This window comes from Acomys minous, assembly GCF_964271855.1.
Source record: "Acomys minous genome assembly, chromosome: 9".
NCBI classification, from domain to species: domain Eukaryota; kingdom Metazoa; phylum Chordata; class Mammalia; order Rodentia; family Muridae; genus Acomys; species Acomys minous.
The window spans coordinates 16,258,494-16,275,456 of NC_140490.1; the positions used below are offsets into that span (position 1 = coordinate 16,258,494).

The following is a 16,963-nucleotide window of genomic DNA, read 5'->3' on the forward strand; positions in this document are numbered from 1 at the left end:
CCCTGTTGGTGCCCTTGGTGATGCAGTCTTGCCTTTGTCCCCATCATGAGGTGCCCATGGGGACACAGCCTCTCCACTACTTAAATACAGTAGACCATAGGCCTGGTCATACCCTCTGGGTTACAAAGCATTTCCCAGCTGCTTTCTTTGCACTCTGCATCACAGTGTGGATATGAAGGGTCCCTCACAAAAGGTGACATCGTTTTGGGAGGTGGTAGACAGTTTAGGAGGCCTAGTTGAAACAAATGGTTCAAGGGGTGTGCCTTGGAAGGTTGTCCCTAGTGCTCATCCGGTCCCCTCTCTCCTTCCTGGCCACCACATGGTGGGTTCCCTCTGATACACAAACCTGCTGTCACTGTCACATTTTCCCTCACCATGGGCCCAGAAGCAACAGAGCTAAAGACTCCAGATGGGACTCTCAATTGCAAACCCAAAAAAAATCTTTTCTCTTTTAAGTTATTTATGTCTGATATTTTGTTATAGTGACACAAACTAACCAATTCACCCTGTAGAGCAGACTGCTTTGAGGGCAAGCCTCTTGGCTTAGATGGGACATCTCCTTGTCATCCAGAATCCAGATGGGCAGTGGGCCATATTTATTAAGATTTTTCCCCCTCAGAATATACCTTAGGGACTCAGTTGAGGGACTCAGTTGAGTCGCATGGCTCACCTGCAAGTGAGTAGGGCCCTCCGTTGCTAGGAAATAGTTTTGATCAAGAAACAATATTTTCTTTTCCTTTCCTTTCTTCTTTCTTTCCTTCTTCTTCTTCTTCTTCTTCTTCTTCTTCTTCTTCTTCTTCTTCTTCTTCTTCTTCTTCTTCTTCTTTCTTCTTGTTTTTTGTTTTGTTTTGTTTTGTTTCTTGAAACAAGGTTTCTCTGTGTAGCCTTGGCTGTGCTAGACTCACTTTGTAGACCAGGCTGGCCTCAAACTCACAATGATCTGCCTGCTTCTGCCTCCCAAGTGCTGGGATTAAAGGTGTGTGCCACCACATCCGGCTCAGAAACAGTATTTTCAAGAAACAGTTTCAGCTGATGCCTGAGGGTGCTGGTTGTCTCAGAAGCAGTGTTTGCCTACAGCGGTGTCGATGCCCTGAAGAATATAATGCTGCTGGCAGTTGAGGCTACTGCACCATCAATGCGCCATGGGGTGCTCACGGGGGATCTCAGGCTAATAGGAGATGCACGGTATAAATACTTTTACACTGACCTGTCTAGATGTGCCACCCTGATTTGCTAACTTGGCCGCAGCTGAGAGAACCTGCTGCAGTTTGCTGGGGCAGACAGATTTCTTCTTCAGCTTTTGCAAATGCTGCAGTCTCTTTAGGAAATGCACCCATTTCTTGGCAGCCAAGAGAAGGCATCAGTTTGACAGAAGCCATCTCCAATCCCCTACATCATGCTGATAAACTATAGTTCAGCCATCTCCCAGCGCATTAAGGAGCTAGAATGGCTGAACACGAATGCAAAGTAAGTTACGCTCAGCTAAGCAATGAGTCAGGTACACTTCCTTGCTGCCCCAATGCCATTCAATCCTTTTTCTCTGTGCGGTAATTGACAAAGCTCACAATTTACCAGATGACCTTCCAGCTATTACTGTAAATTAACTGGATTCTCCTTGAAAAGCCCAAGAATCGATCTGGTGGACGAGGGGGACACTCGACGACTGGAAGATCTGTGCTGAATTAAATTAGTGGACTAAGAGGAGCTCACTTCATTATTACGAATGCTCAGGGACCCTGGAAGAAACACAGGAGCTGAGGATTGGTTGTGTTTGAGATGGTATTGTGAGGTAGCCCAGGCTAGCCCCTGCTCCTACCCATTTCAGTCACGTGAAACTGCTCTGAGCTCACAGAGGTCAATTTTAGAAGATGATGATGTGGCTGAGTAGTGACAGTTTCCTTTCCTGAGAGGAGTAGCAGCATATTCCCATATAGTTATCAATCGTAGTATTTATAATAATTATAATTATATAATTAAGATGAGGACATTGACACAGCTAGTGTCGCTGTTGCCTCCAGGACTTCAGTGGAAGACACATTTTAAGACAACTTGATTCATGAGTTTTCCTTAACACGCTACAGGGAGGGAAAATTGTAATTAAAAATTGCTTGAAGGTGAGCTGCCGAGGTTGCCACTTTTAATTTGGCAAATATAGCATTTTTGATCTAACTTGTTTGGCTAGAACTCAGATTCTGGTATCTATAGACAGCTAAAAGTCACGGTCCTCAAATGGCAGTGAGCATTGTAAGAATCCCATAAAGAAAACATGAATTCTCAGATTTAGACCTAAATAATTGGTACTTCTCTTTTTATAAGCTTCTAATAATTCTTCACAAAAGAGACATCTGAAGTTGTCTCCAACGGCATTTTAAACAGGGAAGGACCAACAGTTTAATTTCCCTCCACCATGCTAACAAACCTATCAGGGATCAATTAACTCAAGGTCATGTCTGTGTCTACTACTACTGAGCGTAACTAACCCATGGTGCTGGGTTTTCCTGCTTGGGAGGACATTGCTAACTTGTTTATCTGCTGTGGATCGAGACGGCAGGAGGGAGGAGGAGACAAGTTCACTGACCAAATACGACTTGTGGGAGCTGCAGGGCTCAGAGGGTGGCTCTGCTCCATGGGGTGTGGTCTAGGGTCACTCGCACAGCTGCACACAGCTGGTAGCTGCATGGAGCAGAAGGTTCAAGGCCTCAGTCATCTGGCAGGGCCCTGGGAGCTCTCCCCCTCCACAGTGTCCCTGTCCTGCTGTGACCTGTCCAGACACGTGCCCAGCTTTGCTTCGCAAAGGTGGGAACCGGGATGCTTGCAGCATCACTTCTGGGTCGTCCTAGTCGCTCAGATTCTCTGGAAGAACAGCAAGCACTCCTAACTGTGGAAGTATTTATCCAGCTCCCAACATCTTTCATTTAAATCACAACAACTGTCTTCTCTGGTTATGAGCTAGTGAGTTGGGAAGCCCAAGTCCAGAAAGCTACTCCCCGCCCCACCCGACCCCTTGCTTTTTTCCTCCCTCTAGATGTGGGACTCTGGTAAAATGACTTGCTGAGGTTCAGACACCACACGTCCATGGGAAGTGTCCTGGTCAACTTCAACTGTCAAGTTGACGCAGCCTAGCGTCCTGTGAGAGGAGACTCTTAGGTGAGGAACTTCCTAGATCAGACAGACCCATAAGCATGTCTGTGCAGGATTGCCTTGATTGTTAATTGATTGATATAAGAGGGCCCAGCCCACTGTGGTCGGAAGCAGCTGGTCCTGAACTGCTGAAGAAAGCTAGCTGAATACAAGCCAGCAAACAGCATCCTCCCTGGCTCTTGCTGGATGCCTTCAGCTGTGATGAAAGTTTCTTGTCAAGCAAAGTTCTCACTAAGGTTGTACTGGCTTTTACATGCTACTGGAGCACCCATCATCTAGGCAAGATGTCAGTCATCTGCATCCCTCATCAAAAAATGAGAAGCTCTCCTCTCTGAGGTGATGAGGGAGGGGCTCCCAACACCACTACTTGGGCTTTTTGGGGGGATTGAAAAGCTTGGTAAATGATGGCTCCAGGGAAGGGGGAGACTGGTTGTATGCTGGAACATTCCTTATGACTTTCAAGCTATGGGATTGGATGACTTTTCTAACCCCTACATAAGCACTCCCTTTTGTAAATGTTTCTTTTTATTCCAATTGAATAACCTACTTAGCTTACTATACCTAACACATATCAATATTGTAAATTAAGATACATTTTTTCTGTGACTTTTAAGATGAGTGTGTATCACAGAGACTGTGGCAGCACACACAGGACCCACACAGGTTCAAGCCTGATGAAGTTTCAGTTCTGAAAAATGTGAGTGGGCACAGGACAAGAAACTATTTGCAATTGACACCTGACAGGAAAGGAAGAATTTGTTTTCTCCAAAGGAGTCTCACCGGGTCTGTCAACCACCCACCAGGGTGGGCCACATGCCCAGGAGTAGATGGCCAATGCAAAATGAACTCTTTGTTTGTTTGTTGTGGGATTTCAGTTTCATTGTGGCACTTTTCGTTTTGTTGGTTTCCTTAAGAGGTTCTGATTGCATTAATGCTCTCTCCCACTAGATCCTCTGTCTCTCATCCATCTTGTCTTTCTTCTCTCAACTCCAGGCTTTTATGTTAAATTAAATCAAACTTTAAATCAATTTTCTACTGCTCAGCCTCCTGCTACTATCCCAGAAAAGAAGAAAGAAAACAAAATAAACAACAACAAAAGAGGCAAAACAGAAACACAGCCTGTATGTGAGTGGCTCCTCAGTTGTCCCACCTAGAGCCTGCAGGTGCCTGAGCCACTCTGGTGTCCCTCAAACACCACAGCATCCCCCCCTCTGTCCCCCCCCCCAACACACAGACACTCTGCCCACAGGCACTTTCTCTAGGACAGGGAGGGCTTCCTGTCCCTGTGCCTCCTGCCTGTGTGTCTGAGAATGCCCGGCCCAGGAACTGGGTGCGAACCCCTCAACCATAGCAGATCACTCAACACCAGGACAGAACCGAAGGCCCAGATCTGGATTCTGGAATGCAGATCGGGCCACATCCCATGCCAAACTAACAGCTCTTCCTTCTGCTCTGTGTGAGACAAGCTTCCTACTGTGAGGTGGGCTGCCGCACACACGCTGTGCTGTCCATTAGGTTAAAGACTGCTCTTCAGAGGCCATCACAGGACTCTGTGGTCCTTCGTAGCCCCTGGTGACCTGTCTAGTCTCCTACTACCCATTTTCTAATCATCTGAGGAACACTTTAGGCCTGTGGCCCTGCTGTTCCATGCGTTTTGCTTTTCATTGTATTCTATGTAGGTTAAGTAAATCATTAAAGAGGTCTGCACGAGTGAATACAGTCTGCTGTGAGGAGTAAAATAATGCACACACCATCCTCACAGTGCATTCCTGGGTCCACCCCAAGCCTCACCTGGTGGCTTTGATCTGCCTTATTGGTATCCTTAAAACCCATAATATTAATTATTTTTGTTTTATTTCACTGATGTCGAAGAGCAGAGTTATTCAAGGAATAAGAAGGTTCTCCACAGTGCCACCAGAGAGCAATTCACTCCTCCCCCGCCACTGTCAGAATAAGCACTTTCAACTGTCTCTTAATTGGGATTTTCTTTATTTTCCCGAATACCATGTTTATGTGACTTCGTCTTGGCGTAAAGCTGTAGGCATCATCTGCAGGACTCCAAGCAGCTGAGGCTGTTTTTCTAGCCTCCCCACCCCCACCCACTTCCTGCACCAGCCTAGGACCATCTTCGTCAGCCCATCCCGAGAGCGCTCCTGCACAGAGGAGCTTATCCGCAGTGTGTCTCTGAGGACTGGGTCTTTGCATTTTCTCCCTGTGCAGACCAGGCTTGTCTGTCCTGCTGCTTCTGTTATTTTTGTCTCCTCTTCCTGGGTGTCTCAGGTTGGAAGCCTCATTTCTGACTTCCTCCAGAAGGTTCTCTGTGCCAGCCATGCTTACACAGTCCCTCTCAGAGGATGTAAAAGACAGTTGCCTTGTTAAGATGTGCTAGCAGAGAACGCAGAGCCTGGCACATGCTGGTCAGTGTTTTACCACCGAGCTTCATCCCCAGCCCTGTTTTCGCTTTTATAATTTTGAAACACAGGCTCTCACTAAGTTGCCCACGCTGACCTTGAACTTGCGATACTCTGGCCTTAGCCTCCAGAGCAGCTAGGAGTTCAGGCCTGTCAAGGAATGTTAAAACGTGTGGTTTCTTGCCCTGATATTTTCTGTCTTTATTGATGATATCTCCTTCCCTTCGCTAGCCCTCCTGCTCCTCCCACTCCTCCTCTTCCTTCCTGTTTTTACCTGTGTTTCATTTGCCATCCTGCCCTTTACCGCTAAGAGGCTGACTATGGCAAGTGTGATGAGTTCTACCAGGGCCACTGCCCTAACAATCCCTGAAAGTTCCTCACTTTCCTCTCTGGATCAGGGAGGAGGCTGCTCCTAACTATGGAGCGAATACTGGGGAATGGAAACATAGTGCTCCTCCTTAGAGCTGGGCTCTTAGTCTGAAGTGATGCTCTGCTCACACCTTTTCCCAGGCACCATGCCTGTAATCTTATACCTGAGTGCCATTCAGGAGGGAGCCACCTTCTGACACTAGTTTGTCACCGTATCTTAGGTCTAATGTGTGTGTTTTATGTATGTGTACATGCTTGTGCATATATGCATGTGTGTATGTGCATTGGGCATATATGTACAGGCACCTATATAGGTGTATGTACATACATATGTACAGGTACATGTATGTGCCTGTGTACATGTGTATGTACATGCACTTGTACAGGTGTATGAGTGTATGCTCAAGGCAGAAGCTGATGCCCAAGTGTCTTCCTTTATTACTTTTCACCTAAATTTTTGAGACAATGTCTCTCATTGGGCCTGGAGCTAGTCTCTGATTCAGTTAGACCAGCTGCCTAGCAAGCCCTGGGGTCCACATGGGCCACCAGTGTGTGCCACTGTGCTCTGCTTTTCATGTGGGTGTTTGGCACTGAACTCAGGTCCCCATGCTCCTGTCACAGCCCCTCACCGAGCTGCCACCCCATCCGTCCTCTGATAGATTTTTGAAGCTGACTGTCAACCTAGGCTCTTGTTCTTTGCTCCTCTTGCTCCCTATCCAGAGCTGCCAGTTCCAGCCTGTTGAGACAGGTCTAGTCTGCAAGCCAGAGGCTCCCTGGCAGCCCCAGCAGTTCCTGGATTCCAGCTCAGCCAGCCATGTCAGCTGCTCCTAGGCAGCCTGCCGCAGCATCAGAGGCTGTCTCCCTCTTCTTCACTCCGACCAAACATATTATAACTTGTTAGGGAGGTTTAGGGAGTTTAAATCGGCAAATTAGATTTTCAAAATCTGTTGCCCTTATCTAGAAGGTTGATTTTTATCTTTGTTTTTCATTAACTAGGAAGGAATTTTGAAGTGTGTGTTCCCACCTCAGATCCTGGTTTTTGTAACTGTTCAGCCAGGGTTTCTTTTTGTTCAAAGTTACTGGTGTATATTTTCCCCCACTCTTTTGCTTATTTACTCTTTTAGCTTTTAGGCCCAATCTCCCTGAACTTTCCGTCACTTAAGAGACAGATACATCTAGTTTATTCTCACTTATTATGAGTGTTGTAATATCAGCATCTACTCCTGCTGTCCCGTGGCTTGTTTTGGACTCTTTCTCTAGTGTGACTGTTTTTTCTGTCCTATGTTCCGGAGGTTATATTTTTGGTTTCCATCCCGGTCCATTTCTGCAGTGCCAAGAAAGTCACAGCGAAAGGCCTTAGATAACTAAAGTGAATCTCCGAGTAATGGAAGTGGACCAAGCTTGTCACCAAAGTATGTGAGGAAGCTTCGTGCCATAAGAAAACATTTCCAGCAGAAGTTGAAACCACTTCCCCCAAAGAAGTAATGTGAAGAAAACCCTGGACACCTTCACTGGAGAAGCTGCAGCATCTGCCTGCTAGAAAGCCTCTGGAGCATGTACTGGAGAAGGCTGGAGGGCTGACGGCAGATGCCAGCCTTTGAAAAGCACCTCTGCCCGGCCTTTTTGTCTGAGTTCATGCAAGCCACTTGCCTTGTCTCTATGCTGTCTGCTGCTGGCACTCCTGGCCTGAGAAGGGCAGAGGAGAAGAGATAAAGGCTTTGAGAGGGAGCAGGGATGTGGGGCTACGACTGATGCTTATCATGACTCGTGCACTCTGGGCAACATCACAGGCAGTTGGATGTGGCCTTTCCTGACAATTACAATAGCTGGTGCAGGCTGTCTGCCAAGAAGGTACTTGCTGCCGGGGCGTGCTGTCACAATGAACAGTGAGCAGGGCAGATTTTCCAGGAACCAGATACTGAGAATTAGCCTATTACATGTACTTCATGAAATTAAGTAGAGACCTGTGGGTTGGTTGTGACAGCAGTTTGAGATCACACTGTAGCAGCTAAATGTCAAGTTGGACTAATAGTGGCCTTGAGACTGGGAACCTGTAGAGCTGGACAGAGTTTGTTCTGGAACAATGACTAGGTGCGTGACAATGTCCCAATTCCCCAGGAGTGTCAGCAGACCCAGAGAGTCACAAGAGGAGCTTTGAGCAGAGGCTGGTGTCTGCCGGGGTATGCTGGCTCCCTGCACAGATGTCCCGTTCTCCCTGGGGTTAAAGGACCTGGTCTGGCTTGATTTGGGTGTAAGAGCTACTGATGCATCCCAGCCAGTGACTGGGGCATGTGATTATCACCACTAAATTAGCTGTTCCCACTAGGAGAGACATGCCAAGGTCTGGAAAAGATGGCGGCAATGGAGAATTCTGGGATATAGAAATGTCCTAGAGCTGTCTGATTGGAAGTAGGGATTCCTGGTCTACTACAGGGCTCACTGAGACGAACACATGGGGGAGCTTAGAGTAGAGGGATCTTCATGTAAGCGAGTGACCTCAGGGTTAGCAACACCTGGCATCAAACAATATCCCAATGTACAGAGTCCAGAAGGAAGTGCTGTGGGCCGAGTGGAGCAGGAATGGCGGCTGGAGCCCAATGCAGGGCTGTACCATTCTGGTAGCTTTTGTCGCTGATGTCAGAGTGAATGGTCCTGGCTAGGTCACTTAGGAAACACTATTGATGGGTCAAGGAGGCGGAAAAGAAAATGATGCTGTGCCACGTCTCTGGGGTAGAGGAATCAGTGGGCCGGAAGGGAGGAAGGTGAATCCAGGGCTATGGACATTCAGAGTCAGGTGTAAGCATTCAGTGAGCTGAGATTGGCTCTTGGTTACAGAGCTGTTATGCAATTTAATTACAAAATCATCCCTGTCGTGTAGGTAATGTTGTCTCATTTTGCAAATAAAATCAAAGTTGAAAAAGGAGAAAGTGGGTGCCCAAAGTCATACCATTAGCATGCTGCATGGAAATCATACCCATTTGACTCCAGAGCTCCCATCTGCCCCACTGAACTCGAGACATCATTTTTCTTTTTTTTTTTAGACCTGAGGAACTGAATGAGATCAGGATTTCTCAGTCAGGATTCCTCTATCCTGTTAACTGCAGTGTGGTCCACACACATGAGTTTTGTCCTACCCAGTTTCCATTTGTGCTGTTACCTAAATGGCCATCTACCTAAAGCATATATATATATTAATATATTATATATAATTATATATATATACTATATTATATATAATATATATATTAAAATTTGCATGACATAAAGGTTACCATAGTAGCCATCATTAAAGTATATGGCTCAGTGGATTAAGCTCACTCACATTACTATGCAACACCTTTCTCATTATATTTTGGAAATGCAAGGTGACGTAACTAATGCAGAGCAGAAACCAGAATTACTCTCCACAGAGGGAGGCAACCATTGGAATGCTCGAAGTGCAGGTATCAAATCATTAGCTGTAGCTGACTCCCTCTGTCACTGCAGGCTTGGCATGAGGTCTGCCTCAGCCCTACTTCTACTAAAGCAAATGTTGGCGACATGGAAAAGGGACAACCGAGAAGACCGACACTTGCGACATTCTCAGAAGACAACACAGGCTGAAGAATCATTTTCTTACTTTGAACTTGGCATTCCCCTGCACCCAGGTCTACCCATAGCTTGCAATGTGTGGGCACAGAGGCCATGGTTACAGAGTTCTGCCTTCAGCTCTCACAAATATTAGGTTGCCCAAATCCTCCAGGCCCAGCTGTCTTGGAAGTCACTCTGAAAGACACTCAGTTTTGGTGGCTACATGGTCCAGCTGGGATGAGGCCATGCATGACAGATGAAGCTACTAGTTACTCTGAGGGAGTGAACTTAGTCCTGCCTGGGTGGAAGGGCACGCGTTTTGAGCACACTTCAATATGGGGATGTTCCCCAGTCGCACAGGGAAAAGCCCCTATTTGAGGCAGAGGCAACAGGCAAAGACCTTCACAGTGGTTCAAGACTTCAGTGTAAGGCTAGACTGGCCTGAACCCATTCTCCTGGGTCATGAGAATGAAATGTGTGCATACGTGTCTGTTGGACGTGCTAAGGAGCTGAGCAGAACACCGGAAGTGCTGCTTCTTAAGCCAGGCGGGGACGCGCCCTACTGACGTTAAAAGGAAGCTTGTTCATTCCATAAGCTGCCATACTGGGGTGTGCACGGAGTTAAGAACCAGACTTGGGTGCTGGCCTTCCTTCCAAGCACACACTGAACTTGCTCCCCCTTGTTGTCCCAGCATTAACACCCACGGGACGTAGGACCTTTGTGCCTTACCTGGGGCTTGCTATCGTCTTTGTCTTTGTAGTAGAATAGCTGGTCCCCACGTAGCACGAACCATCGCTGCTGCCAGTTCTTCATGATGCTCCTCTGCTTCTTCAGCCAGCCAGCCTTGAGGATAGGGCTGAGCTTGTGGGGGACCAGGGGCCTCCCTGGGCTTCGGTTTTGTTCCCCCATCACCAGGCTCTTGGAGCGAGCTGGAAGGCAAGGACACACAGTGAGTTGGGGAGACTAAGGTCAGTTCTTATCCCATCCTGGCACCTCGGCTACCTGGGGACCAAGGCCTTGGGGCCCAGGCTGGCAGGACAAGTTGGATCTATTTTCCTCTTGGATTTCAGGGGCATACACTGGAACACCTCAGAAGGAGCCTGGGTTTAAGCACTTGGTGGGGATGTAGGCAGCCTTCCTTCATTAGTTTCTGCTCTGTCCCTGGGATCAAGATTCTCCACCTCCTCAGGTTACTCCTTATGGATAAGTCCCTTCCAGGGACTATAATCCCCTGTGCCTGGCTTAACTTCCATGCCACTCTCCTATAAGCTCAGACACTTTTTTTTTTTTTTTTACTTCTCTCCCATTTAGATCCTGGCCTTGGCTTCTGATGAATTCCTACTCTATCTTTAAGACTCAGTTAAAAAAAAGTCATCCCTTGGCCATTGGTACTGATCTCGCCAGCCTTGTCTCAGCAGTGTTTTGGCTTAGTGAGGGATGGGGCTGTCTCCATGCTCACCTTCTACACTAAGGGAAAATAGTGATCCCCAGACAATTGAGTTCCTCAGAGAAACCGAGGAGACAGCTGCGGAGTTCTTGGGAGCAGCACAGGCTAGCTCCTTTCCCACAACACAGCCACCTCCGACTCCCAGCAGCACCAGCACAGAGCTGAACATGTGTTTGTATTTCAGATGGCTCTACATTCTTGTTTCCAGCTGGCTGCTTGGCCTGCCCCACCCACATACTGTTTATTGCACAATCAACATACACTTCCCTCTGATCACAGCTTAAAGGCACTAATCTGTTGGGTTATGGATTTGCCTTTCCTGAATGTAATGATTCTGCAAAAAACCCATCACCTGTGGACTTCCAGAATGCCTTATCCCACCATCAGAGCATTCCAGACAGCACTGTTTCTGACCGAGGAGCTCAAGTCACAGCCTGAGAGGTGCAACAGTGGACCTGTGACCATGGAGTCCACTGGCCTTACCATGTCGCTACCGTACTGAAGGAGCTGGCCTGATACAAAGACGAAATGGCCTTTTGGAGACATGGTTACAGCTAGTTACAGCACCAATTAGGTTGCAGACGCCTAGGGCAAGGATCTCCAGAAGGCAGTACATGCTTTGAGTCAGCATCCCGGATATGGTGTGGCTTCTCTCCTATCCAGGATCCACACACCTGGGTCCAGGAATCAAGGCGTGGTGTTGGAGGTTGGTCTGATGTATTTTGATGCTAATTACTGCTTGCTGTCTCTGTGACCCTAACCGGTTTGACTAATAAAAGGCCATCACTCCTGGGCAGGGCAAATGAGATCGGCATGATTAAGTTCCTGGGCTTGGAGAGACAGAGAGAATCTTGGGAAGAAGAGAGACAGGAGGAGAGGAGAAGAAGAGGGAAGGCCACCATGGGTTAGGTGATGGAGAAGCACATGGCTGATGTGGACGGAAATTTGGCCCAGATGAAGAACATTAGCAAGTATATTGGATTAGGGATGGGAGGTAGCTTAATAGAAATTATTAGAAGCAGATGGTATGGGATTGGGGCAGGTGTGGGATACCTGCCCTACTATGGGAAGAAGGTTAGGGGATTAATATCTGCCTTGCCGCAAGTCAACTAAGGCTATTTTAAAATATAACAGGTGTCTGTGTCTTGATTGATTGCTAGTGGCTTACAAAATACTGCCATAATAATAGCTATAGGCCTGATAATAAACATTATTAGGCCATCCTGGTAAATTAACTACAACAGGGTGGAAATGGGGATAGTCCTAGTCCTATCACCCCTAGTGACTCACTAGGAAAATGTTTTTTTTCTCTTCCTGCAACTTCAGTTCTGCTGGCCTATAAGTTTTGGTTCTAGAGCATCCTAGGACCACAGTCCATTGAATGGTGACACCTAGATTTAAGGTTGGTTACCCCATCTCAGTTAACCCAACCTAGGAACTCTTTCATAGACATTCATGTGCTCCTAGATCTTATAGACTTGACAGTATTAACCATCAAAAGCTCACAATCTGACAACCTGACACCAAAAGATAGTCTGTTAAAGCTATAATCTTCTACCCCACTTCCTCATAGATTCATGGCTATCTAATAATGAAAAATTTATTCAGTCCAACTTCAAAAATACTCAAACATTTTCAACAGCTCTAACACATGAAAAACTGCAAGCACAAATTCTCTTCTGGAACTCAGGAAATCTCTTAACTCTGAGTCGCTAGAACATCAGAAACAAGTTACACACTTCCAGCGCACAATGGTACAGAGTAAAACATTCCCAAAAGAGGGAAGTGAAGATATAGCAAGGAAAGATCAGGCCATAACAAGACCAAAACACAGTAGGGAAAACATCAAATCAAAGTAGCTGGTCATATCGCACCTGCACTCAGGAAGCAGAAAGAGGTGGGTGCCAGTGTGTGGCTTACTTTCTCCTTTGTGCTCAAGCTAGGCCTTTAGTCAGTAGAATGGTGCTGTTGACATTTAGAGTGGGTCTTCGCACCTCAAATCATTAAGTCTAGAAGCTCCATCACAGACATGCCCAGAGATTTGTCGGTTCTAGAACTTGTCAAGTTGACAATAGATATTAGCCAGTGTGCCATGAGGCCTAGTTGAAGAAGTACAGACTTTGGGCAGACTTGAGTTTACCTCATAGCCAGCATTGTGAACTCATCCTCAGTCTACATGTCAGTAACTCTGGCCTGTACAGCACTATAATATCTGCTTCAGAGTAAATGGGAGAAGGAGAAACTGCTACAGAGGAGGAGAGATCACCAAGCCCCACTGAGTGTTGGGCACATCAACTGGCTTCGTGACTGGTAACCATGGTGATGATGATACTGATAAAGGGAATAGTAGAGTGAATGCCTCCATAGATAATTTGTTTCCTGAATCTAAGCAACCAGCAGTAAGCCCACAGAGCCAGAATCGATCTTTCTGTGGCTATTGGCACTTAAAGTATCTTTACATACCGTAACTTCCTCAAAATGTGTGTGGCTGTATTATACCACACAGGCGTACTAACACAACATTTGCCCCATGAACACCAGTGCTGTAGATCACACTTTGAGGATTCACACCCCAGAACTTAGTGGGTGAAAAATGATAGTATTAGTTCTTTTTCTTCCTGTATGTTTAATCAAGTAGGGCTCTCTGCAAGAGTTTTGCTACCAGTAGAAGACACGTGCACATTCCCTTTGCTTGCCCAACTGGTCCCTCTCAATGGGAGGAACAGCCACAGTTCTGAAGTCATAGCTTCTTAGGTCTCTCTCCTTGTTCACATGAGACTCAATCTTCCACAAAGTCCACTCATGGCCCTGGAAAGGCTGCCCTTCCATTTCTGGTGAATCTTCTCTGGGGTCCCCATTTTACTAGTTTAGTGGCCCTGCTTTGAAAGACACAGAGATAGAAGAAATGTTTTGTCTAGTTGGGGCTGGGCTGAGCCCATGATGAGGCAGAGAGAAGTTGTGCCTGGTAGAACTGCATCAATTATCAGGAGGGACCCTTCTGTTCCCACGGTTGCCCTCTCCCCTGAACTTACATCAGCCCATGCTGACATGGCATAGCAAGGCTGGATTAGACAGACACTGGCTGACGTGGCTCTGAGGAGATGAAGATGATGCCCATGATGAGAAGAAAGCAAACATGGCCTCAGTATTCTGGTAAGATCTGAAAAAGGACTCAGGAGGAGATATCCCTCTGGTTACTGGGTTTTCTTTTCTGGGTCTCAATTTGCTGTCCATCTCTTAAGTTTTTTTTTTACAAGGTCAGTACAATTAAGCCATCAAATACATGGATTTTGTGTTTAGATTGCCTGACTTCTGACGAAAGGCTTGGCAGGCGGTGCTGGCCCACTGAGTAAGGATTCTTTGGTGTGGGTGGGTTGGCTTGGTCTCCACTGTCCACTCTTGAATTCCTCTTCTTTTCAGGCAGTCTGCAAGAGGCACCTAGAACCTCCCATACTCCCACAAAAGACAGCATAGACCCCTCTGGAGTCTTCGGTGGGGACTGGACCCGTGGCCCATCTTAGGGCTGCATTCGGGGCTGTGTCTTTTATATTCTGTAACAGAACCCGATGCTTGCTTGTTCCACAAGACATACACCTTCTCTCCCACTCTAGCACACTAAGCAGGGCAGCTCACAGCAGGAACTCCGTGTCTCAGGGACTGATCAGCATAGATGGGCTCTCCTGAGTATACCAGGTGAGGTCTACCAGATGGCTTCTCCAGGGAGGATGGACAACGTTGTCCTGGCAACATGGACAAGAAGTGACTGTGTGGCTGACCACGCATGCTACTGTCATGTATGTCTCTTGGCATGTCACCACAAAGAAGGGAAAGATTTTTTTCACCCTGATTGTCAAGCTGTGGAGACCAGCCTTCTTGGGAGCTACAGGTAGTGGGAAGCCAGCCCTGCTGAAGCCACACTCCAGAAAGGGGGAAGCAACACCAGCGCCCTGCAATTCCCCAGAGAAAGTCTTCTTAAAGCAGGCCATGTTGACTGCCAGTGCCCTGCAACTCCCCAGAGACAGTCTTCTTGTACAGGCTGTGTTGACTACCAAACCAGCACTGCTTTCTCCTCAGATGACCAATCACATAGATATTACTTATGAGACCCATGGAGCTTCTCATGAGGAAAACAGCCACGGGTATGGTTTATTAACAATCACTGTTCCTGTCCTCTACACTTCTTTTAAGCAACATATTCAGTTCTGTAAATATTTAAACCAGGTCTTGATCCAGCAGCGTGGGCAAGCTAAGGGATATGGGGAGCAAGCCTGTAGCAAGCTAAGTCTGGGGAGGAGGGTAACCTTTACCCCCTCAGTTAGTGGGGGGTCCTCCACTCACAAGAAGACATCACCTCTTCTTTTTCCCTCTCTCCTTCTGTCTTCGCTCCCTCGTGAACAAGCACAGTACAGAACTCTGAGCTGCTGTTTCCCACTGGAGTCCCCAGCAGTTAAAGGGAAAGGAAATTAAACCAAGGTGTAGACTATTGGGCTGCAGATCTCTGCAGAGCCACCAGGAAGAAGGAAAATCTCTGCAGCACCACTGGGCCAGGCTTTACAGGGTAACCAGGATGTGAACCCACCTCAGGGCAGGGCAGGCAGGGCTCTTGATCTGAAGGAGGTCAGCACAAGTGTGGTGCTGCTATGCCCTCAGCTCACCTCACCACGTGCAGCAGGTGGCTGTTGTCACTACCTCTGCCGGGACAGCCCGTGCAACTGTGTCTCATCTCTGCAGCAGGCTGTATTTGAAGACTCTGGCCTCTCCCAACGTTGCACTAATCAAACCCCAAAGCCTGGTTCCAGCCTCTGTCGCCTTGGTGGACAAGACACCATCACCATCTCTCCCAGAAGGCTGCCTGTTCTCCAATCTGAAGCGCCTTCCTAACTTCTTTTTTTAAAAATTTATTTATTTATTTATTATTTATTTATACAGTGTTATGCCCACATATACACCTGCAGGCCAGAAGAGGGCATCAGATCACATTACAGATGGTTGTGAGCCACCATGTGGTTGCTGGGAATTGAACTCAGGACCTCTGGAAGAGCAGTCAGGGCCCTTAACCTCTGAGCCATCTCTCCAGCCCCCGCCTCCCTAACTTCTGTAGTCAAGCCTCAGCAACAGCTTCTGGCTTTTGACTCCCCAGAAGTTCTCTCACCCATCGTGTTTTCACTGTTGCCAGGTTGTCCCAGCTTCCCTCTAGATGCTCTATAGATGGTCTCAGGTCTTTTTGGCCTAAGTGAGAAACTCAGTGGGGAACTCTCCCAAACCTGCAGCACCTCCTCCTTACTCTTCAGGTAGCCAACAGCATAGCTGAGGTGCTGCTGCAATGCCCACCTCAGCCTGAATAGGTGATCAATTTCTAAACTCCGTTGTTTCCCGTGCTCTTCTTTCTTTTCAGTCTCCTTTACTGAATCAGCTCAGATACAATCATTCTTGCCTGGGCAACAACCTGCAGGCCTCTCCCAAACGCCTATGCAATGGCCAAGGAAATACTCTGAATCTTGAATTCTCCCATCAACAAGTTTCATTTTCCTCTTTGCACATGTGGAAACTGAGGTCTTCAGAGGCCGCAGCAGTGGTTGGAGGCTGGCAAGCGGAACAGTCTAAGACTCTTTGTTTGCCTGGCTTCATGCCCAAGCGCCAACCCCTTCATCAAAGCACCGTGGACCCTAAAGTCAGGCCTAACAGTCTTGTCCTCTCTCCAGATGCAGTTATGATCTTGTGGTGCACAGAGTAAATCCCGTTTCTGTCCTAGACCATGAGTCACAGCACATCCATCATGGTCACATACCACCAACAGAACCACCTGTTCAGATAACAGCTGCCGAGCTGTCTCATAGCACATGCATGCACCCGGCTGGGACGCTCAGGCTCCCGCCTACATTACGTCTGCTCAACCAAAACTTCTGGGGTAAAGGGCTTAGAATCCGGATTTTCCAGCTGCTGAGATGACTGTGTTATGGTTACAACCCTGGGGTTGTTACACTGTAAGAGTCTGATCTCCAGGGACGGCTCCTCCATGTGGTC

At 47.4% G+C, this 16,963-nt stretch overlaps 1 protein-coding gene across 4 annotated transcripts in view; it reads right to left on the reverse strand.

Moving 5' to 3' along the window:
• ARHGAP22 (Rho GTPase activating protein 22) overlaps positions 1-16,963 on the reverse strand; it is a 154,984-nt gene that overhangs the window by 92,314 nt on the left and 45,707 nt on the right. For all 4 annotated transcript variants that reach the window (XM_084794323.1, XM_084794325.1, XM_084794326.1 and 1 more), the window contains exon 2: positions 10,222-10,421. In XM_084794323.1, coding sequence (XP_084650449.1) covers positions 10,222-10,421 — 200 coding nt within the window. The remainder of the gene's footprint in view (positions 1-10,221; positions 10,422-16,963) is intronic.